This window comes from Dendropsophus ebraccatus, chromosome 4, assembly GCF_027789765.1.
Source record: "Dendropsophus ebraccatus isolate aDenEbr1 chromosome 4, aDenEbr1.pat, whole genome shotgun sequence".
NCBI lineage: Eukaryota > Metazoa > Chordata > Amphibia > Anura > Hylidae > Dendropsophus > Dendropsophus ebraccatus.
In genome coordinates, this window is record NC_091457.1 from 140,500,255 (window position 1) to 140,523,217 (window position 22,963).

Genomic DNA, 22,963 nt, shown 5'->3' on the forward strand with positions numbered 1-22,963 from the left:
TGGCTGTCCAGGGGGAAATGGCACTACTGTGGTGTATCCCTATGGACGACCAGTCACTTGCCAGATGGTACTGTGTGACGCCACTGCTGTGGTGGTTGGTCGGAGTGTAGCTCAGCCAGATAGTAGGTTGTTGTGACACCAGTGCCGGTTGGGCACACAGGCGTGGGGATACACCTGCTTTAATTTTAGGAAGGCTGGCTATACCCTTTCCCCTGTGGTCGGTGACCTGCCGGGCTGTGAGGGGGTCCCTTGGGTACTTATCACGGTGGTCCAGAGGGGAGTTGTGACCCAACCGGACTATCAGTACCGCCACCCACGGAAAGGGGAGATGACCAAAGTATGGTGTAACTACTGTGTAGGTGCCGGAACAATAATCACGGAGTCCTGTTACCATGAATAAAATCTTCTTTACTTTGGGAAAACTTAATACAGTAGCTGACAATAGACTTCTGACTCGACTAGACACAATCTGCGCTAAGAGCTTTTGGAGCAGAAGAGCTGTGCTGACTTGGTTGTGTGCTGAGAGGTAGCGTAAGATTAGAGCAGTAGAGAGGAGTTTGTGCTGAGTAGAATACTGTAAAATACATGAAAATAGAAGACTACTTGTGCCCATGTTTTGACCTTTGTTGTCACTGTACCACCGGTTGCCCTACAGTGTCGGGTGACCCGTCCTCCTAGGGTGACACAAATTACCTGGTTACACCTGTGCTGCGAGATAGAGTATGTAGGCTTGTATCCCAATCAGTTCCTCTTGTTTCAGGATACTGTCCTGCACTGTTAAAGATGTTCACGGCGTGGGTTGGGGTGATCTCTGACTTGTCCTTTCCTGAGTGGTTTAGCACTGCATAATAAGGATATGTGTTGCTTTGAAGAAGAAAAGAGTCTCTGCGCTTCCCATACTGTACGTCTGTCAACAACCACACTCTAGACTAGACTACACTGGACAGGTGGAAGGACCTAACAGAGCCAGCGCCCAGCTGGACTACAGAAGGGACTGTCTTGTTGTGCATCCTGTCTCTACCAAGACTTAGATAAGACTCACTAAGCGTGGGTGTTTACTTCCTCTCCCCATGTGACAACTTCCTACAGGGTGTGTAATACCTCCTGTGAGTGGTGGAGAATAAAGTGCAGAGAAAGAAAGGAGAATAGAGATAGGTGGAGAACAGAAAAGAGCTCTTATTGGTGCACAGATTACCAAAAAACAATAACCTCTTGTTCACTACAGCTGTGCAATATACAAGAGCATATAAATAATAGTGACATCTAGTGGCAAAACTTGTGTATAACTTCGTTACCACTTCACTTAGAGTACAGACTTTTGCAAGGGGTGTATAGACCAGTAACACCTGTGGTGGGACACCAAACTACCACCCTTTCAAAAGGGTGCCCATTAGTCAGGGAGCGATGGCATATCACTAAAGTTGGGAACACCTAGGAGCATTTATACCAGCTGAAGTTAAAGGGATTGACTGGGCTCAGGCTGGACAAAAAAGGTTAAAGGGAACCTGAAAATGCTATCTAATCTATCTCGCACATGTTAGAGCAGGAAGAACTGAGCAGATATAGAACTTTGTGGGAAAAGATTCAGTATAACTTGCACCATGTTGATTTAAATCCCTGCTCATTCTGTGTTATGGAGTCCAGTGGGCAGTGTCACTCAATGGACTTGACTCCTTAGCATGGAAACATCAGAGATTTCAATCAATAAACTACAAGTTATACTGAATCGTTTCCCATAAAGATATATATGAATCCGCTCAGCTCCTGCTCTATAACATGATGGCAATAGCTTAGGTAGCATTTTCATGGTGACGGGTTGCCTTTGAAAAAAAAAAAAAAGTGTACTCACCTGCCCAGATCCCCAACTGTGTCCATCTGATGAAAAATTTTATTGTAACCTGTAGAAAGTTTTATTGTATAGTTTATAATTAAGGAAGGGGTACTTTTTCTCCTGTTGTATAGTTCAAAGTGTAACACATTCTCCAGAATTTAGAAATACAGTGCCAAGCTCTTAGTGTTGTCCTTACGGCTAAGCTGTTCCAGAAGAAGTGATCTGTCATGGCTTAATCTGATCAACCTCATTTACAGATCAGTTGTGGGACTACATGCCCTTAGGTTACTACTTGTCAAGATCCTTACACTTGAGAATTATTTTGGGTGTTGCTCTTGCCTGGTAAAAAGGGAGCATGTAACCCGCAGATTACCTCTGTATGACTCAAGACTTAAGGGATTTTCAGTAACTAATAAGAATTTTAAAAAACCTTCTGAATTCCTCCTATTAAAAACATATACTTAGTGCTTGATTTTTGTGTAATAATTTTGACATGAATGGATGAAATAACAATGATGACTTAAATATTTCACTGGTCACATCATATTGAAGTCATAACTAGGGATGGTATGAACCGAGTTCGGTTCGGGTTCGTACGTACCCGAACCCTCGGTAACGATTCCCGCTGTCTGCCCGCTCCGTGAAGCGGAACTGGGATACAGCCATAGCCATAGGCTGTATCCCAGTTTTCCAGGCGTTCCTCCCGCTGGATCCGCCCGCTCCACGGAGCGGACAGACAGCGGGAATCTGCTGCTGAGCGTTCCGGTTTATACGAACCCGAACCTCGGCAGGTTCGGACCATCCCTAAGTAAGACTGGCTACACACAGTAGATTAAAGCGGTATTCCATTCACCTAAATGTTTGTTAGGTGATAGGTAATGCAAAAGAGAGAAATTTTGTAAATACATTGCATTATCCAGCATACTACTCCACACTGATAGGGGGCAACATCTCAAAATAGCTGTCTGTGGATGGATGCCTGGCTTTGGTTTTTCCCTTTTTTGTGTACTTAGACTCGTAAATTGAGATGGATATTGACTGAAAGGGCCACCTAGTATGGTGGGTGTGGTGGTCTCCTTCCAGGAGCCACCCCTTGGCTGGGCACTTCCCTGGAGGGATATCTATCGAGTCCTGTATTTCAAGACTCTTAAATGAGGCTCTACGGACTCTTTTTGCATATTTTTATTTTGAATTTGGCCTCCTTCTCTCTTTTTAGTGTTGATAGCTTGTTGCCTAGGTTTCCGATGACCTCTCCACTCTAAGGCCATGTCCATACAAAGCATAAGACTGGCCGTTCTATGGCCCAGCCGGGTCACAGAATGGCCGGTCTCTGAAAAGATCATCCCGGCCGGTACTGCAGTACCAACCGGGTGATCTTTCAGGCCGCAGAGTTCTGATGCGGGCGCATCCCTCCGTGCGCGCATCAGAACTCTCCACTGCATGTGGCTGGATCCGCTCGCTCCGTAGTGTGCACTGACAGGGTTTCTGCAGCCGCTATTCACTGAATAGCGGCCGCAGAAAACTGACATGTCAGTTGTTTGCAACGCTGCGAGAGATCCGAGCGGGAGAGTATACTATGTGTATACACTCTGGCCGGGATCCCATAGAAAAATAGGAAATGTATCTTTTCACAAAACGTTTCAACAACGGCCTTACTTTTACGAAAAGATACGTTGTGTGAACATAGCCTAGGGGTGGTAGCTGGGCTGAGACGTCAGTTGGGTTATCAGGATCTCAGGAAGTGGAGAGTATACTTTATTCCACCTTTACTGTCTCCCTCAGGAGGTCACACACATCTCCAGGGCTTGGACTGTCCCTGTAGATGTGTGTAACCTTAGTGGGAGACACAGCAATGCCGTGCTGATTCAGCTCAGCACTGCTGCATCCTGTCCTTACTATGCCCCACCCGCGCCAAACCAGGAAGTGAGCGGTGCTGAGTTGAACTCTTGGCAGATAAGAATAACCCTTCAATATTAGTTGAGCCTACCATTTTAGGTGGGAATGATCAACCATTATTCATGAGTTTTGTATAAGCTCAAAATACATCTATATTTCAATCATGTGAACTGACAGATGGGCCTGAATCCACTGGGTTTGGTGGGAACAACCAATCATGTTACATGTATAGTGGCCTCCTGACTCTTAACCCCCCCCCCCCCCCCCCCCCAACAGACCATAAGCTGTGAACAAGAGCTTGGTATAAGCTTGAAACACATCTACCTTACACACAACATATGAAACAGGATGGCCAAAATGGAGCATAATTAATAAAGAAATATAAAAGAAGTCTGTAATAAGGGGTGAGCACGTAAATCTATTCTATGATGATGTTGGGGGAGAGAAGGATCGGACAGTTCAATTTCAATATGCCTGATCCAATTGATCTCAAGGGAGATAAGAAACCACCAGAGGTGTCTGGGAGCAGCTTATTCCCCCTTGTCATTGATAGAGTATGTGTCAAGCTAGGACCCAGGAACTCAGGACAAGTGAAGCTGGCACCCACCCCACAGTACCTTCCTTTTGGAGTGATCGGCTCCTTAGCAGGCCGGCCCCAACCTGAAGACTGGTAGCCGTTCTAGCATAAGTGGAACACAGAGACAAGTACAAGACAATACAAACACAATATTCGCAGGGTCAGCTAGCCAGGTCAGTAGTCACAGTACAAAATCGGAAGTTAGAACGATACTCAGAAAGTCAAGCCAAAATCTGGAAACAAGGGTGTAACAATCAGGATACGATGCTGGTATAGTCACACTCAAAAAGGCTCTATTGCAGGCAAGGGGCATGATGGAGCAGTAGTCTTATGGAGGCCGGAATCCAAGTCCCAGGCGTGATTGGGGCTGAGACTCCAGCCCCCAACCCTCTCACAGAGCTGACTGGCAGTGCTGGACGGCCGCCAGTCAGCATAACCACAATGCTAATCACCTGTGCCATTCGGCAGCCCTGACTGTGGAAAGAAACTAAGGATGCTGTTGGCGCACCCCTAACAATTGTCCGGTTGGTCGTCAGGGACACGTCAGCAGGCCCCCAGCAACCAGGCGGGCCGGTTGATAGGGACACCATCTGCACTTTCAGGAGGCTGACCGCATGCTCTGGCAGTGCCGGTAGCTGAGAGTGATGGCCAGCTCCTGACAGTATGTGTATGGGGTATTGGGGAAAGATAAAGTAGCAAAATAATAGTAAAGTAATTTGAATAATAATTATCGATCTGCCCTACCTCTCATCAACTACAACTAAGTCCCAGCCTCTTTCTTGACACTTACCTTTCTATATAATACGTGTCTCCAGGAATATTCCAGATTTTGGCAAGCCCTCTTTTTGAGACAATGAGACACTCCGTAACCAAACAGCTTTAATTTCCCTAGACGTAGGCAAGTTCAAGATTGTTCTCTCGCTCTAAAATGTTTTAAATAAATACAATTTCAGGTTATACCCTCCATGTGCCTTTTTTCCTCCCGGGAGAGCGAAGCAATGTATAGCTGAAGGGATAAAATGAAATTGCCAGCTTCTCACCTCTCCATCCACGCTCTGAAAGCTTCAGTCAATTAACATAGAGACAGAAACCTTTGTGTAATCCATAGAGGATACAGATAAACTGGCCTTGCTGATATTCTGTGCTTGGGGAAGGAAACTTAATAGGTTTTTTTTTTTTTTTCTGTATTCTGCCATTCAGTTATCTTAGACTGGGGAACAGGGACCTGTATGCTGATCCAACAGACTAAACAGAAACGCGCTTGTTAGTTTGCGACCTGTTTTATTCACACGTTGACCCTGTTGTGTCTACTAAAACCCACACACTATTCACAAAGTATCGTATTCAAAGCAACGTATTTGTTAATCTCTCTCCCGCGGATGGTCTACAAGATGACAATGAGAGAATGTCTGCGGCGGTGTAAAACTGCAATAATAGCGGTAATGGAGATCTGTTTGTCAAGGAAAAGGTTATCACATCTCGCTCTGCCAGAAATAGATCAGAATCCATATAATCAGTATGATACGACCCCTGGTTTAGAGGCGGCAGATGACAGGAGCTTGGGTCCACCTGACCTGCCCTTCTCCTTCCAGTTCTGAATCATCGGCTATTGTTTGCACCTTCAACTTCTTTTCACGTTCCTTGTTTCACGTTTCACATTCCTGATGTCTCTATCAAGGAATGACTGATGGCGTATAAAACACTTATTCTTCTATTATATTGTCAGTCGAAGCCTTTATTGTCCTATGTGCTAAATTATACTGGACCTAGGGCACCAGTATGATAGACAACGGGTAGAGCATAAATTGCTTCACCAATGGCGCCACCAAAAAATATTACATTTCTTTTAGTGCCCTGTTAGTTTAAAGGAGAACTCCAGCGAAAACGAGAAATCCAGTGCAAAGAGGGGGGTGCAGAAACATGATAAAGAATCTATATTACCTGTCCCCATGCCCTATGCAGCGCTGTGTGACCCGCTCGCTGACTGCCGCCAGTGTCCCGTACCAGGCACTGACTGGCTTAAAGGGGTTATCAAGTGCTACAAAAACATGGCCACTTTCTTTCAGAGACAACACGACTCTTGTCTCCAGTTCAGGTGCGGTTTGCAATTAGCTCCATTCACTTCAATGAAACTGAGTAGCAAAACCCCGCCCAAGCTGGAGACAAGAGTGGGGCTGTCTCTGGAAGAAAGTGGCCATGTTTTTGTAGCGCTGGATAACCCCTTTAACGGGCATCCTGAGTTGGCTTGTGACGCTGCCGGAGCAGGAAGTAGACGAGGCTGGCAGGGGTCTGTGAGCAGTGGTGCAGCATTGCAGGGTCACAGGGACAGGTAAGTAGGTAGGTATTATGTTCCTGCATGCCCATGACTGCACCAGATTTTTTATTTTTGCCAGAGTTCCCCTTTAACTAGATCCTTTAAAAGAGAACAATGGGGAACATGCATCATTGTGTTTGTACTAGAGTCTTTAAAGTCAATGGATTCCGTCTGGCTCTTTTGGTGTCTTTTGATCGTCCACTTCCATTTTGCAAGACTGAATGGAATCTGCCATGGAGGCCCTGATGGAAACGTGAACCCAGCAGTAGGAGAAAACAATGCAAATCTGAAACAACTATGATGTACCCCAATTTCACAAAACCCAGCAACCAACACAGGAGAGAGAGTGTGAACAATGCACTAAAGTTACATCTATATCTCTGTATAAGTGGTTCCTTACTAATCACTACTACTGTAACTATGGGCCAGGGGTAGGGAACCTTGGCTCTCCAACTATTGCAAACCTACAACTCCCATCATGCCTGGACAGCCAAAGCTAAAGCTTTGGCTGTCCAGGCATGATGGGAGTTGTAGTTTTGCAACAGCAGGGGGTGGGCAAAGCTCCCTTCCCCTGCTATAGGCTATTCCTACTTCCTCACTGCTGGATATAGCAAGAAATTATTTTTCTCATGGGAAAAGAATATGAGAATGTCTATCTAGGGAACTGTACTATTATTATATAGACTTCCGAAGTCAGAGGACATGCAGCCTCAGTGCTGCTCATTCATCATTAAGGATTGCCGGCCATCACTTCCAGGTGTATTATTACATTTATGCAGATTGGAAAAGCAGGACAGATGACTGATCTTATGTGTTCTCTTCTCTCGACAGATCCTGGGTGCAGATGATAACTGGTTTAAGGCAGAACTAAGGGCCAATGAGGGATATGTACCAAAAAACTACATGGAAATGAAAACTCCAAGGTTTGTTGTCTTTATGAACAAAGTCACAATATCCACGGCTGTATACAGGATATGCTGATAGAATTACTGAATCGGATGTGGAATCACATCATGTACTATGTACAGTCCCTACTATATAATCTAGGAAAGTATACCAAAAAATATATATATGTTGCAGTTATAGCTTCCAGTACTTATCAGCTGCTGTATGTCCTTCAGGAAGGGGTGTATTCTTTCCAGTCTGACACAGTGCTCTCTGCTGCCATCTCTGTCCATGTCAGGAACTGTCCAAAGCAGGAAATGTTTTCTGTGGAGATTTGCTAAGAGCGCTGTGTCAGACTGGAAAAAATACACCACGCCCTGCAAGGCATACAGAAGCTAATAAGTACTGGAAGGCTTGAGGGTTTTTTTTATAAATAGAAGTAATTTACAAATCTATATAGCTTTCTGACATCAGTTGATTTGAAAACATTTTACACAGGCTAATTAATATGCAAACAAGCGTCCATAGCAATTCTCAGTCCCGAAAATCAGCCTGCATAAAAGAGCTAACGATCAGCTAACAAACAAATATCAGTTGTGCATTGGCTGATCGCATCTTTTATGCGGCCAATAAAATCATAGTTATCAGCTACACATTGTCCTGTGTAAACAGGGGATATGTGGGCCATAATGCCGAGGTCAATGGCTGCATGAATAATCTAACAATCAATTGTGCGGCCTGTCCACTCCATTATTCAAGACGTGTACAGGCTCTGCAAATGAGTGCCGAGCCCATCGGCCCTGGTAAAGTGCACCTTACACATGTTAAAGGGGTATTCTACTCAAATTAACTTTTCATTTGTTGCTGCCTATGGTTAGACTAACAATTCCTTTCATACTTGTTATTATCTAATCAGTCTCCTTCCCCCAGTTCTGAGCTGCTGCTTTCTGTCGAAGACACAAAAAATGCGCGTGAGCTTTTCTCTCAATCTCCCCCTCCAGACATTAAAGGGGCCTCTCACTCTTATAGATTGCATGGAAACAATTGAAAAATCATGTACATGTTCATAATCTTAAAAGTTCTAGAGTGTGCGAGGATTCCAGTAACAAGCTGTCACAGGCATACAAGCACACTCTGCTACCCCGCACAATGGAACTTTTTGGATTATAATAATAAAGAAATAAAAACACTGAGGGAGATTTATCAAACATGGTGTAAAGTAAAACTGGCTCAGTTGCCCCTAGCAACCAATCAGATTCCACCTTTCATTCCTCACAGACTCTTTGGAAAATGAAAGGTGGAATCTAATTGGTTGCTAGGGGCAACTGAGCCAGTTTTACTTTACACCATGTTTGATAAATCTACCCCACAGTTTTTAACAGGTGAGTGCCCTCGTATCAACAGGTGAGTGCCCTCGTATACATGATATATCTGCAACTTTGAAATGCCGAGAGGGTTAATCACAGTGAGTTCATCAGCAGCTTGACCTCAAATTATCCCTTCCAGCATTCAAAATAAGCTACAAAGTTGCAGACAAAGCCTGCTAGAGACTTGTTTACATCATCCATCTCAGAAAGGAGGGGGGAGAAGGAGGGGAGATGGAGAGAAAAGCTCACACACAGTTTTTTGTGTCTTCAGCAAAAAGCAGCAGCTCAGAACTGGGGGAAGGAGACTGAATAGATAATAATAATAAGTATGGAAAGAATTGTTAGTCTCACCATGGGCAGCAATATATGAAAAATTATGTTTGAGTGGAATACCCCTTTAAGAAATAGCTGGTCTTTCAGCCTTTAAAATCTGTATTTCCATCTAAATATTTAAGGCACATGTGAGAGCCTGCGCCTATCATAGGTGGGAAGCTGAAAACAGCTGAAAAGGCTGGTTTATTTGACTCCAATAACAGCATAGTAGCCAACATTTGAAAATTTTTCCCAGAGACACTTTAGCATTGGCAACAAGGGGTGTGGCTTATAGTAGGTGTGGTCTCGGTGGGTGTGACTTATTGTGGGTGTGGTTTACAGGGTGTGGCTTGTCACCAGTGTTTTTTTTTTTTCCAGTTGCAACTTTAGAGTCAGGACAACACAAAAGGATGAGGGGTGTAGTAGTAGAACAGGAATAGATAAGGGGTGTAGTAGTAGTAGTACAGGAATAGATAAGAGGTGTAGTAGTAGTACAGGAACACATGAGGGATGTAGTAGTACAGGAACAGATGAGCAGCAGGGGTGTAGCTAGGAGTCATAGACATAGTGACTGAGGGTGACTTTGGCTAGCTGGGGCAGACTGGGGCTAGTTGGGGCAGACTGGGGGTAGCTGGGGCACACTGGGGGTAGCTGGGGCACACTGAGGGTAGCTGGGGCACACTGAGGGTAGCTGGGGAAGACTGGAATAATCCTTTAAAGCAGGGTTGGGGAACCTTCAGCCCTCCAGCTATTGCAAAACTATAATTCTCATTATGCCTGGGGAGCCGAAGCTTTAGCTTCGGCTTCCCAGGCATGATGGGAATTGTAGTTTTGCAACAACTGGAGGGCCGAAGGTTCCCCATCCCTGCTTTAAAGCTTCCATGCTATAATAAGACATAGTAAGAGTGTGGATTTGATGTGGCCCTCAGTAAATGTATGATTCAGTGACCCTTGTGGCTATATGCGGTAACCACCACAGAGCGGGAATAAACCTCAGTCATCTTAATTGTCCAATGTGCAGCAAATGCAAAGAGTGAATTACAGGCACATCAATTTCATTCAATCCTGGATTCCTAATGGCAAATAGTGGTCGATAAACTGGGTGGACTTATTAGCTCATCTCATCTCTAACATACATTCCCGATACCCATAGACTTAGAAATTGAAAAAGAGCGCGGTCTTATTAGTAAAATTCAGAAGAAAACAAACAACAAAAAAAACTAAAAAGTACAAAGAAGGAGAATTGGCGGCGAGGTCTTCCCGTGTTTACTAGCGTGTTGTTATATGGCAATTTTTTACTATAGCAGAAGGTATTTATACTATTGGATAAACTCTAGCGTGCTTGCACTGCCGCTGAGCGTGTTGTGACTCGTGTGTTATTAGCGGGATTTCATTATGCAGGTAATGTTCTCATTTAAGAGGCAATTTCACACTGCTACAAACAAAAGACAATCGAAAAAATACTGGATGATTTTCAGAATTTCATTACGTCTCCGTTTTTGTTCAAACGGTTAATCCTAATAGGCTTCATATAAAACATCGGCAAACAAGATATTATACAAGCGGCTAAATCCTATTCCAAGAGGCGGAATACTGTGAAGGTGTTTTCTTAACCTCAGAAGACTGCACTTTCACTCGGAGACACAGAGGCGGTATATATATATATATATATATATATATATATATATATTTATTTATTTATATATGTCAGGGATGGGGAATCTTCAACCCTCCCATCCCATTTCCCATCATCAAACCTAAAGCTTTGGCTGTCCAGGCATGATGGGAATTGTAATTTTGCAACAGCTGAAGGGCCAAAGGATCCTTATCCCTGATCTAAAGGTAATCTGAATGCAACCCCATCAGGATATGCACAATAACCTTACCTCACATTTAAATAAATAAAGTACATGGACACTTATAGAGACAAAGCTGAATGCAAACTTAAAGGGTTTATCAAGCGAAAATCTTTTTCTTTGAAATCAACTGGTTTCAGAAAGTTATATAGACTTGTAATTTACTTCTATTTAAAAATCTTTATTCTTTCAGTACTTATCAGCTGCTGTATGTTCTGCAGGAAGTGGTGTTTTATTTTCAGTCTGATACGGTGCTATCTGCTGCCACCTCTGTCCATGTCAGGAACTGTTGAGAACAGTGGCAATTCCCCATAGAAAACCTTTCCCGCTCTGGACAGTTCCTGTCTTAGACAGAGGTGGCAGCAGAGAGCACTGTGTCAGACTGAAAATAAAACACCACTTCCTGCAAGACATACAGCAGCTGGTAATGGTGCGTTTACACGTAACGATTATCGTACAAATTTGCGCGATAACGATCGAATTAGAACGATAATCGTACGTGTAAACGCAGCGAACGATCATACGACGAACGATACATCGCGCATTTTGATCTTTCAACATGTTATCAAATCGTCGTTCGTCGTTCGCAAATAATTCACAAATCGTTCCGTGTGAACAGTCGTTCGCCGATTTAACCAATGTGTGAGATATGCTTAAGCGTTCGCAAAACGATCGCACAACAAATTTTCCATACGATATATCGTACCGTCTAAACGCTGCTCGTTATGAAAAAAAAAAACGTTACTCCGACATCGTTAATCGTACGATCGGGCCAATTATCGTTACGTGTAAACGCAGCATAAGTATGGTAACTTTCTGAAACTAATTGATTTGAAAGAAAAAGTTTTTTGCTGGAGTACCCCTTTAAGACCATTGCAAGACCCCTCTCTGGCATAAACAAAAATGCACATTTTTGCATAAGCCTCAGACTAGGTTCACACTGCGTTTTTGCAATCCGTTTTTGAACAAAAATCAAAATGGATGCACACTCATGCATCTGTTTTTCCATCCATTTTTTGCAAAACACATTGTAAAAACGTAGTGTAAGCCCAGCCTTATTTAGTTAAAGAGGATGTACCACCAGGTACACGGGGAAGCTGTTGCCGCAGTCCGTTTTTCGGACCGCAGCCCGGTTCCCGTGCACGGTGCCATTCTATGCACCGGAACCGGCTGGTGCTCAAGCAATGGAAGTAGGCCGGCCTGCCCCCAGTGGGAGGGAATTCCCTTCCCTGTATGACGCAGCTCCATTCATTCTCCACGCAGCTTCCCCGTGAGGGCGCCGTTCGATTATTTAAAAATCACTAAATTTGCACACTATATGTCAAAAAAAAGAACGGTGAAAAAAATGGCAAGCCACTCTGGAGCCCTAGTTATTGGTTTCACAAACATAACTGTATATCAGCTCTATACGTTGTAGGGGGCCAAATATATATACTATAGGTTGTAGGGGGCCAAATATAGTGATCAAATTACTCTTTGGGGCCCTACTGGACTTCCATTGTATCTAACTACATAAAATATCATACTGTAGTGGATTACATATTACAAATGATGCTTTTCTACGAGCATTGCTTCCAGGGAAGTGGGTTTTTGTAATATGGCGCCATAGAATAGGAACATAAAGAGACTCACAGAGTGCCTATGGCTCCAACCTACTAGAGACTCCATATGCCACCCCATACATTCTATACACATGACTCTGCTCTGTACAGCCATGAGATATTCGCCATCCACACCTATTAGCCTGAGGCGGAATACCCATTCTGCCGCATGCCAGAAGCGGCCCTGGTTGCGCTTCTCTCTAGTCTTGACTATGAGTGCTTGTGCTTTTATCCTTTATATTTATGATAATATAAATGGTTGCCGCATGTCCCAAGAAAAGAACCAGTTCATTCTCTCTTAATGTCTGAGACCTGGTGCTGAAAAATACAATTTGTGAAGTCATATGTAGTCCCGGCTTCATTCTACCAGGTTTGATCTAATATAGGTAAACTGTCTAATGTAGATTATAGCACCAACAGTCTTAATAAGATCACGGTAGGGAGCGCTTCTCCTTGTGGAGACTGCCAGCTTTTGTAGGGCAGACAATGCTCCCTGGGAAAAAGGGTATGCAAAATATCTCTCTAGTGCCACCTATTGGAGGCAACGTTCTTATAACGCTGATAAAAATCCATTGATTTAGCTTTGTACCAGTGTCGGACTGGGGTATCTGGGGCCCACCAGAGGAAACGATCCTGGGGGCCCATCAATGAAGAACCAGTGAGAAACAACATGTCAGTCAGTGTTAGTGCAGGTTCTAAATCTGGGGGCCACTGGAGGATCCTCCGGTCCTCTGGTGGGCCAGTCCGACACTGCTTTGTACTATGGATCATTAAAAAAAAAAAAAAAAAAAGTTCAACCCTTCACAAATAAGAAATAAGACTTTAATCTAAAAAAACAGCACTTGACCAATAAATAATAGTACAAATTTCGGATGGTGGAGGAATAATTCGCCGACTGTGGCGTCTGATTAATAACTTGCCAGCGTGCCAACCTCTGTGGATGGGAATACAACTGGAGCATCTCCAAAATAGATCCCATACAAGCTCCTCTTCTGGCCAAGGGCCTAAAATTGATAGTGCATTCCATTATTTAAGTCCATATTATACACTAAAAAGCAGATTGCAGCTAATGTGTGGCATTTCCGCGGCCTTCCCAATAGAAAGTCACCAGGCAGTAAAATTAGCTTTGTTATGCGCATAATTGTCCAGCACGACTTTCATGAATCATTAGGTGCTGTGTATTAGCGCGGAGTGAATTATGGATGAATAAAGCCTTTTTGTAATGTTTGTGCATAATACTGGATGAGCTTGTAAAATTTTACCAAAAATTGCGAATATCTCACAAATATACATGTGGACGGATCGGATAGTAGGTGAAGCATATCTACAGGTAGTTGTGTGTAAAACCACACACAATGAAATAAATGAAAATGATACACAGTAGTGCGTCCAATAACAAACTCAGCTCTGCTGCCACTCACACGCTCTCTGTACTTTTTTTTTTTTACTTGGTAAATGCTATATCAGTGATGTCATACATAGAAACGATCTTCTCCTTCTGACTTGGCAGTTGGTATTGTGAAAACCTTACCCGCGTAGAAGCTGAGAACATCCTCATGAAGAAGACTGTTGGACATTTCATCATCCGTGCCAGTCAAACATCTAAAGGGGAATTTTCCATCTCAGTCAGGTAGGATTTATGCCTTGATCAAACTTTTTTTAAAGTTGATATTTCAACAAGAAAACAGGAGGATGAATGAGCCCATGACTAGCTAGGGCTTCTCATCAGAATTCTGGGCATGCTGTTTTTTTATGTATAGTCCTTTCCAGCACCGAGATAAAAACCTTTTTGTTTTTATTTATATGAAGTTTAAAAGTCCAGGGGGTGTTTCCCAACAATAAGAGCCTAGGTAAGTCCGGCCCATGTCCTCTTATTTATTGTCTCTCTACGTGCATGCATCTGCCTACTTCATTTAAGTGACAGCTACTGGATAATGAGTAGGGCTGGACTAACCTAGGCTTTTACCATGCTGGGGAACACCCCCTGGACTTGTGAGCCTCATTTACATTGTAACAAAAAGTCTCTGTACACTGTAGAAAGAAAAAAGATATGCTCAACATCCTGATGAGAACCCTTATCTTGTCATGGGCTTATATAGACTCCTCTTTTGCTGATGACAGGTCCTCTTCAAGGAATGTATAACCTTAAGACTGGAATCAAAGTTTTTGTTGCAATTTTTTTTTACCCAAATACAAATGCTAATCCAAAATTATTTTTTGGAAACTGAAAAAAAAAACAGAATCCTGTGTCGAAAGGGTTGAGATGCCTGGCTGGGCATGACTCCAGTGATGGCTTAGCCCTATCCTGTCAGGGTAGCAGCTAGTCGACTACTATAAGCCCTCCAGGGGCCCCTATGGTGAAGATAAAAGTGCTGGCCAGTAGAGAGGAGGCCAATTCGAGCATGCTTGAGTATGATCATTCGGCATCTGACTTCTTCAGCCACCAGTATTCAACTCGAGCACGCTTAAGTTCCGCTCATGGCCAGCATCACGATCAGTGCCCAGTCTCCATATAAACCCATCCAAAGAAAATAGAAAATATAATTGAAGAATTAAAGGGGTTATCCAGCGCTACAAAAAGATGGCCACTTTCTTCCACAGACAGCCTCTTTCTTGTCTCCAGCTTGGGCGGGGTTTTGCTGCTCAGTTCCATTGAAGTGAATGGAAAAGCTTAATTGCAAACCACACCTGACCCGGAGACAACCACGCCTGACCTGTCTCTGAAAGAAAGTGGCCATGTTTTTGTAGCACTGGATAACCCCTTTAAAGGGATTATCCAGCACTACAAAAACATAGCCACTTTTCCCCCTACTGTTGTCTCCAGTTCAGGTGTGGTTTGCCATTAAGCTCCATTTACTTCAATGGAACTGAGTTTCAAAACCCCACCCAAACTGGAGACAACAGTAGGGGGAAAGTGGCCATGTTTTTGTAGCGCTGGATAACCACTTTAATACTTTTTCTTCCTGTTGAATGCACTTTTGGCCTTGGCTCAAAAATCTGCATCAAACTCTTGATATGTGATTCCGGACTAAGGCTATGTTCACACACACAGTATTTTGGCCCATTTTAAGGCCTAAAACAGCAAAAAATAAAACCCATAAAATGGACCAAAGCAAAAAAAAAAAAAGTCTAAAAAAAAAAAGAGGGCAAATGGCTTTTTGCGTTATTTGGACCTTTTTATGTGGCTGAGGAAACTACTAGAAACTGTGTGGGAACATGGCCTGGATGCATATTGTTAAAATTTTTGGGTTGGAAAAGCTGTGGGTGTTCCTCATCCACAACATTACCAGGGGTTAATGGGATTCAGGTTTGCCATTGCGGATTGCTTGCATGCCTGTACATATGTAATGCACAGAAGTATATACCGTATACTTATTCTTCAATACTAGTGACAGGGGCCGTGCATCTCCAGGATTATGGTGGAACTTTATTACAAACTGCAGAAATGCCTCAGTATAAGCAGCGCAGCCTACAGCATATATAAGTGTGTGGAAATCAGAAAAACAGCTATAATTATAGATTGTACCTCATCTAGACTACATCTGAGTATGATCATACAGAGGATGGGCGTCCGATCTAATTGTGAGGCCGTCAGTGATTTTCTTTGAAGCTGGAAGAGCTTATTGTGATTGTAATTATCATCATGTTACAAGTCACGGGGCACGCCGCTCATGGTGCACATCACTGCTCTGGCCTGTCGGTATACCTTACTTAGGATCTTTATGACTTTTCAAGTCTACAAATAAGTAATAGTGTCCGTGATGTTTTGTCCTGAAAAATCGACAATCAACTTACAGTAAGTTTGAGTTTGCAAACTCCCGAATTTGACTTACGGTAGCTGGGGAAGACGGATGCAGCCCGAGGACTGTCTGCAAAATATGGACACCGACATAGGCTATAGGTTGTATCCATGTTTTCCAGAACTCCCTAAGGGCCCTATTACACAGAGCGATAATCGGCTGAATTGGGACGATTTGGCCGATTATCACTCCATGTAATTGAGACAACGATCAGCCGATGACAGCGATCATCGGCTGATCGTTAGTTTAGGTTTGGACCTAAAATTGTGCGCCGACCATGCATTCCCCAAACACCTAACAACTTACCTCACCCTGCTCGCCGTCTTCTCTGTTGTGCTCCACAGCTTCCTGGTCCCAGTGACAGCAGCATCTGAGCAGCCTGTCAGGTCGCTCAGCCAATCACAGGCCGCGGCTGTCCTGGCCTGAGAAGAGTAAGGTGTCAGGTGTTTGGGCAAGGGCTGCATGGACATCATTAACGCTGTCCTGCATGGACATCGCTAACAAGGTCCATGGAACCCTTACTGCCTGAATATCGGACCGTCTAATAGATCTTGCCAATCTAGCAGATAGGCGCTCGTTTACTAAAATGATCGGGCCGTGTAATAGTACCCTAAGGCCGCATCCAACTTCTTCAGCCACCAGTAATCAAATGCCAAATAATCAGACTCGAGCATGCTCATGTTACTCTTTACCAGTAGCCTATGCGTCATTATTCAGGAGAAATTAAAAAAAATTCTCCTGCAGTGCCACTTTAAGTAATTTATGGCGTTCGCTGTTAGACATGAAAGCCGCTCGCTGCTTTTTATAGTTGTCGTCTCAGGAATGTTCCTTGCATTACAACCTGTTAATTATTAATAGGAGCAAAAGCGGGAATTATGTAAACACCATTAAAGCAGCAAAAATACTAATAAATCTACCTAGAACAACTAGACATTTATCTATTAATAGGTAACTACTTTGTTCTAAAGTCTCTGGACCTGTGGAGTGATGGTCATTTCAGCCAATGTGTTTATGAGATCCACATGATGCCAAGGATTTTAAAGGGACCCTTTGTTTTTTGATATTTAGCATTACTGTCACTGTCACACGGACATGTCAACAGTTTTGATCGGTCAGCGGTTAGGTGTTCAGGCAGGAGACACAAGACAGATAAAGCCCTATCTCTGGCACCCACGCCACTGTCCCTTCCTCTTGGAGTGATTGGCTCCTTAGCGGGCCGGCCCCAACCTGAAGACTGGTACTGCTACAAGTGAAACACTAAATAGAGACAAGACAAAAAAACACAATGGGGGAGATCTATAAAACATGGTGTAAAGTGAAACTGGCTCAGTTGCCCCTAGCAACCAATCAGATTCCACTTTATTCCTCACAGACTCTTTGAAAAAAGAAAGGTGGAATCTGATTGCTAGGGGCCACTGAGCTAGTTTCACTTTACACCATGTTTGATAAATCTCCCGCAATATTTGCAGGGTCAGCTAGTCGGTTCAGAATCAATCGGTCACCTTGGTTCAAAATCAGAAGTCGGGAGAATAGTCGGAAAGTCAAGCCAAAATCAGGAATAACAATCGGGATACAACGCTAGCTTAGTCACACTCAAAGAGGCTCTATCGTAGGCAAGGAGGATGACAAGGGGAGAAGTTTTATGGAGGCTAGAGTCCCAGAACGTGATTGGGGCACAGTACAAGGCTGACTGGCGGTGCTGACTGCCAGTCAGTGAGATTATGATCCCCAGCACCTGAGCCGTCTGACCCGGGGTGGGGCGGGCCCCGGCCGCAGAGGGAAACTAGGGATGCTGCCTACGTGCCCCCAGCAACCGGCTGGCAGGGACGCTGGCAGCGCATCCAGGTAGCCAGCAGCACACTCCGGCAGTGTCAGGAGCCGCGCCAGCTCCTGACACACCCACAGATTGCTAAATAGAATGGGAGAAGCGCACAGCTAAGCGCTTCATTCTACAGCTCACTCATAAGATGTGCTTCATAGACTTACAATCAATTCCATTGTGTGCTCATCCGCACACTTGTCCTTGCAATTGGTAGGGGTCTGAACACCCAGACCCCGACTTATCAAGACTTTTAACACATTTGGTGTGATATGTTAAAAGTTTTTTAAAAAGTGTCAGGAACGCTTTAACATAACATTTGGGAATGTCCAGGTAAAGGACCTGGTTCCTCCCTTTTAGTCCTTCTGCTATAATTATGTCAGTTAACTTCCCCACTCCATTAACCTAAAATGACCATATACCTTAAGGTGGATGTAATCCGTGAGAGCCTGTATGCTCAGAGTGCTCAAATTCCTGTGTTATGTTGCAGTGAAGTGTCAAAGGGGTGTGGCCTTGAGCAGCTCGAAGCTCTGATGTGGGCCACGCCTCTTTGGCACTTCACTGCAGCATAAAATAGTGTTTTAACCACATTGCTAAATAAAGGGTAATATGTGTATACTTTCCCCAAAAACTATGTAATATTGTCAGCACTTTGATACTCAATTTCCAGGTAAGAGGTTCACTTTAAGGCTACTCATAATGTCAGTGGAGGTAAGTAGTAGTCTGAAAATAGTCTAATATGCCATACGCTTCATCAGGTTTATGTATGTAGCTAAGAGCCCATAACATGGTCAGGGGGGAGAAGTAAGTTACTTGATTTAAACAACAGTCCAGGTTAGATTATTTTTAACACAGGACCTAGCTATAGTCTATAGGCTTCCACTGACTCCTACATTATAACTAACATTATATTTCACTGGAGCCCCTGTGACTTCTTATTCTTCATATTTATAGATAATCTACAGCCCCCACACACATTACTCTAACAGCAGCTCCATGTAGATACGCAGCTCCCTGTTCTTATTTCTATTAAAATTGTAAATTCCCCCTTTCGGTCTCCCAGCAGCCATGTTTATTTCCCATTGACTTCTGTTTCCCCTTCCATTGCTTGCCCTGTTCCTACTTATCCGACACGGATCAGGTGAGTATAGAGCACTACACTTTCGGGTCTAGTGTGGGTGGAGGGGAAACACGGGGAAGGGGGCCATTCACTAACATAACATACATTTCAAAGTTGTATAACTTTGTAATGTGTGTTATTTAGTGAATAATTGTTTAGCGCCGCACTACCCCTTAAAGATATGAAAGCTGAGCTATGATTGGTTGTCTAATTATAGATGGGAATACACCTTTTATTTAGTGAATAATTGTTTAGCGCTGCACTACCACTTTAAGGAGCTCTAGTAAAATGAAACCTGAGCTGTGATTGGTTACTATGGGCAAATGACGCCAGTTTTTGTTTCATACAGAGTTCAATTCAGGTCAGCATGGAATAAACATCATCATCTAAGCTCTCTTTGCTTCTCAGGGTCACAGAACGGCCGGTGTTACTGAAGATCATTCTGGCCGGTACTGCAGTACCAACCGGTTGATCTTCATTTCTGGTAAATTCGGAGGCGGCCCGCATCCAAATTCACCACCGCACACAATGGAGCGTGCGGCCGGAGCCGCACGCTCCATTGTGTGATAAGACATGTTCTGTTCAATGAAAAGCGGCCGCAAAAAACTGACATGTCAGTTTTTCGTGCGGCCAGGTGGAATCCCGGCCAGAGCGTATACTATGTGTATGAGCTCCGGACGGGATTCCATTCATTCCAATACAGCGTATGCTTAGTACAAATCACGGCCATTGTTCAAATTGCAACAACGACCGTGATTTATGCTAAACATATGTTGTGTGAACATGGCCTGAAGGAGTACAAGAAGATTGACCTGCCTCATAGTAGGGAGAATGTATTGTCTGTGGGGTAAAATGCTCAAGGATCCCATAGCCCTTGACTAGGACCTAACCTGGCTAGTGTAGTAAGTGCAGAGCCTCCATCTTGAAAGCGTTGCCAGTAGAGCTGAGCACAACTGGAGCATGCTCGAGTCCAGTCGTTTGGCATTTGAATACCAAGGGCTGAAGTAGTTGGATGCAGCCCTAGGGAGTCCTGAAAATCATGAAAACCATAGTTTCCAGTATTTGCTAGTAAAGAGAAGTGTTAGGCCCCCTTCACACATCTATATCAGCTTTTACTGTCAGGAATTCCTGATCAGGGGGAAAAAAAAGTACTGTAGTATCCAGAATTCTGGACGCTCCCAAGACTTCTATAAGGGCATCTGTGACAGAATTCTGTCATCTCCTGACCTATTTTCTGGAATGGATATCCTTAAGGAAAAATTGCTGATGGGTGTCCGTGCCCAATACAACCTTATGGGTCAGGAAATCTGTCTGGATTTCCTGATAAGAAATCTGGATAGGTTTTCCTGACATGTGAAGGGGGTCTAAGTTTGGTGTCTGAGGCTTTATTGCATAATCCCATCAAGGACACCTGAATCAGCACCAGCCAGGACCTCACATAGATGGAGTGTCATTGGAGAACTACTACCACCATCATCTGAATGCAACCCCATCGTAACTGGGCCAGCCTAAGGGCCCAATTACAGCGATAATCAGCCGAATCACCCAGATTCAGACAATTATCGCTCCATGTAAGGGTATATGCACATGGAGTCTGAAAAAAACTCGGAATTCGCTGCCCGAAGAATTGACACATTAATTCTTTGGGTGGACAGTGGAATCCGCCAGAGGATATAATGGAGCCTACGGAAGGCAAGCGGGAGCGCGCAGGGACAAGCGGTGGATTCCGCATAGAGTTTTCTGACAGAATTACTCCGTGTGCATATGAAACGATCATGAGCTGATCGTGTCTTTAGGCCCAGACCTCAAATTATCACCAAAACAGTTAATACTTCACCTGTCCATGCTCCCGGTCTTCTCCTGCGCTCTGTATGCGTCCTGGCACCACACACTGTGCTTCAGAGTGGCCAGTCTGAGCTGACAGGCCGGGACCGCCGCAGCCAGTGATTGGTGCCGGGACACATACAGAGTGCAGGAGAAGACCGGGAGTATGGACAGGTGAAGTATTAACTGTTTGGGCTAGGGCTGCCACGATGTCCGTGCAGTCCTTGCTAAAGGATTATTAGGCCATGTAATAGGCCCAGTAAATGAGCAACGATCTAGCAGATAGGTGCTCGTTTACAGTATTGATTGGGCCTTCATCAGCCTGTGTAATGGGACTCTAAAGAGCGCAGAGGTTCTGGTAGAACCGCTTCAGCCACTGTTTGTGACTAACTGACGACTACAACCCTCATCATCCCCACTACTTCCTCCATTTTCCATCTGTGCTCCCTCTGGGTTGCCTCCTAAACAGACACACAGGAATACTTAAAGCGACTCTGTACCCACAATCTGAACCCCCAAACCACTTGCACCTTCGGATAGCTGCTTTTAATCCAAGATCTGTCCTGGGGTCCGTTCAGCAGGTGATGCAGTTATTGTCCTAAAAAACAACTTTTAAACTTGCAGACCTGTGCCAAACAGGAGTATCTGTGCCCTAACTTTTACACCACCCCTCCGTCCCTCCTCCCCACCCTCTTCATCATTAGGAATGCCCCTAGAACATTTTCTCCTGTCTGAACATTGCACAGGTGCCTTAACGATCCAGCCTATGTGCCGTGCTGACACAGGTGAGGAATAGGAGAAAATCTGCCTGGAGCCTTCCTAATGATGAGGAGTGTGGGGAGGAGGGACAGAGAGGTTGTACCAGCCTAATGCATACACAATCTAGGCCACGGCCGTTGGGCACGGGGCTGCCAGTTTAAAAGTTGTTTTTTAGGACAATAACTGCATCACCTGCCGAACGGACCCAGGACAGATCTTGGATTAAAAGCAGCTATCCGAAGGTACAAGCGGTTTGGGGGGATCAGATTGTGGGTACAGAGTTGCTTTAAAATCAGTTCCTGCCTATGCAGATCTTGTAGCAGGGAGCCATTTTCTTGATCAGGTTCTTTGACCTCATAGCACAAGAAGAAGAAGAGTAGAAGGTGTGAATAATGTGAGTAATATCAGCAAAATCACAGTCATGATAAATGGAGGCCGTCTGACTGTACACTGGGTGTCTGAGTATACCCCCCGGACCTGTGGCACATATTGCAGACTGCAATATAATCCCATAACTGCTGTCACTGCCCACGTAGCTTCTTCACAAGGCCTACTGTAGACCTAGGACAATGCAAACACAGAGACCCATTATACGTCCAGATATCAATGATAATACATCAGTAAATGCTTACAGTGAATTCTTTTGTAAGAGTAATACCTCTAAACTACACCGACACAGTTAAGCCTAGCATTTCCCCTTTGGCAACACAGGGGTTAATCCCTCGCCTGCTCCATTCTGCTCGGCAGGCAGCTTCTCTTCTCATTATAGAGAGATCTTCTTGTGATCCTCACATTCTGGAACGCGTGGGCAACTGTCTGACATAAGCCCCAATAACAGCTCGCAGACTCTCGGGAACTGTGCAGGGAAAGGAATAGAGATGTGTACAGAAGTGCAATGCTCTGTGGAACTACAGGTGTCAGCATAGCAGGCTATTTAAGAAAACAGCTAGTGAGCCACAGCTTCTATAGCTCTACTCTAGATAGATAGATAGATAGATAGAT

The 22,963-nt window shown here is 44.2% G+C and overlaps 1 protein-coding gene across 3 annotated transcripts in view; it reads left to right on the top strand.

The window, feature by feature from the left end:
• Positions 1-22,963, top strand: part of GRAP2 (GRB2 related adaptor protein 2) — a 143,115-nt gene that overhangs the window by 93,878 nt on the left and 26,274 nt on the right. For all 3 annotated transcript variants that reach the window (XM_069968884.1, XM_069968885.1, XM_069968883.1), the window contains 2 exons: positions 7,450-7,541; positions 14,150-14,269. In XM_069968884.1, coding sequence (XP_069824985.1) covers positions 7,450-7,541; positions 14,150-14,269 — 212 coding nt within the window. The remainder of the gene's footprint in view (positions 1-7,449; positions 7,542-14,149; positions 14,270-22,963) is intronic.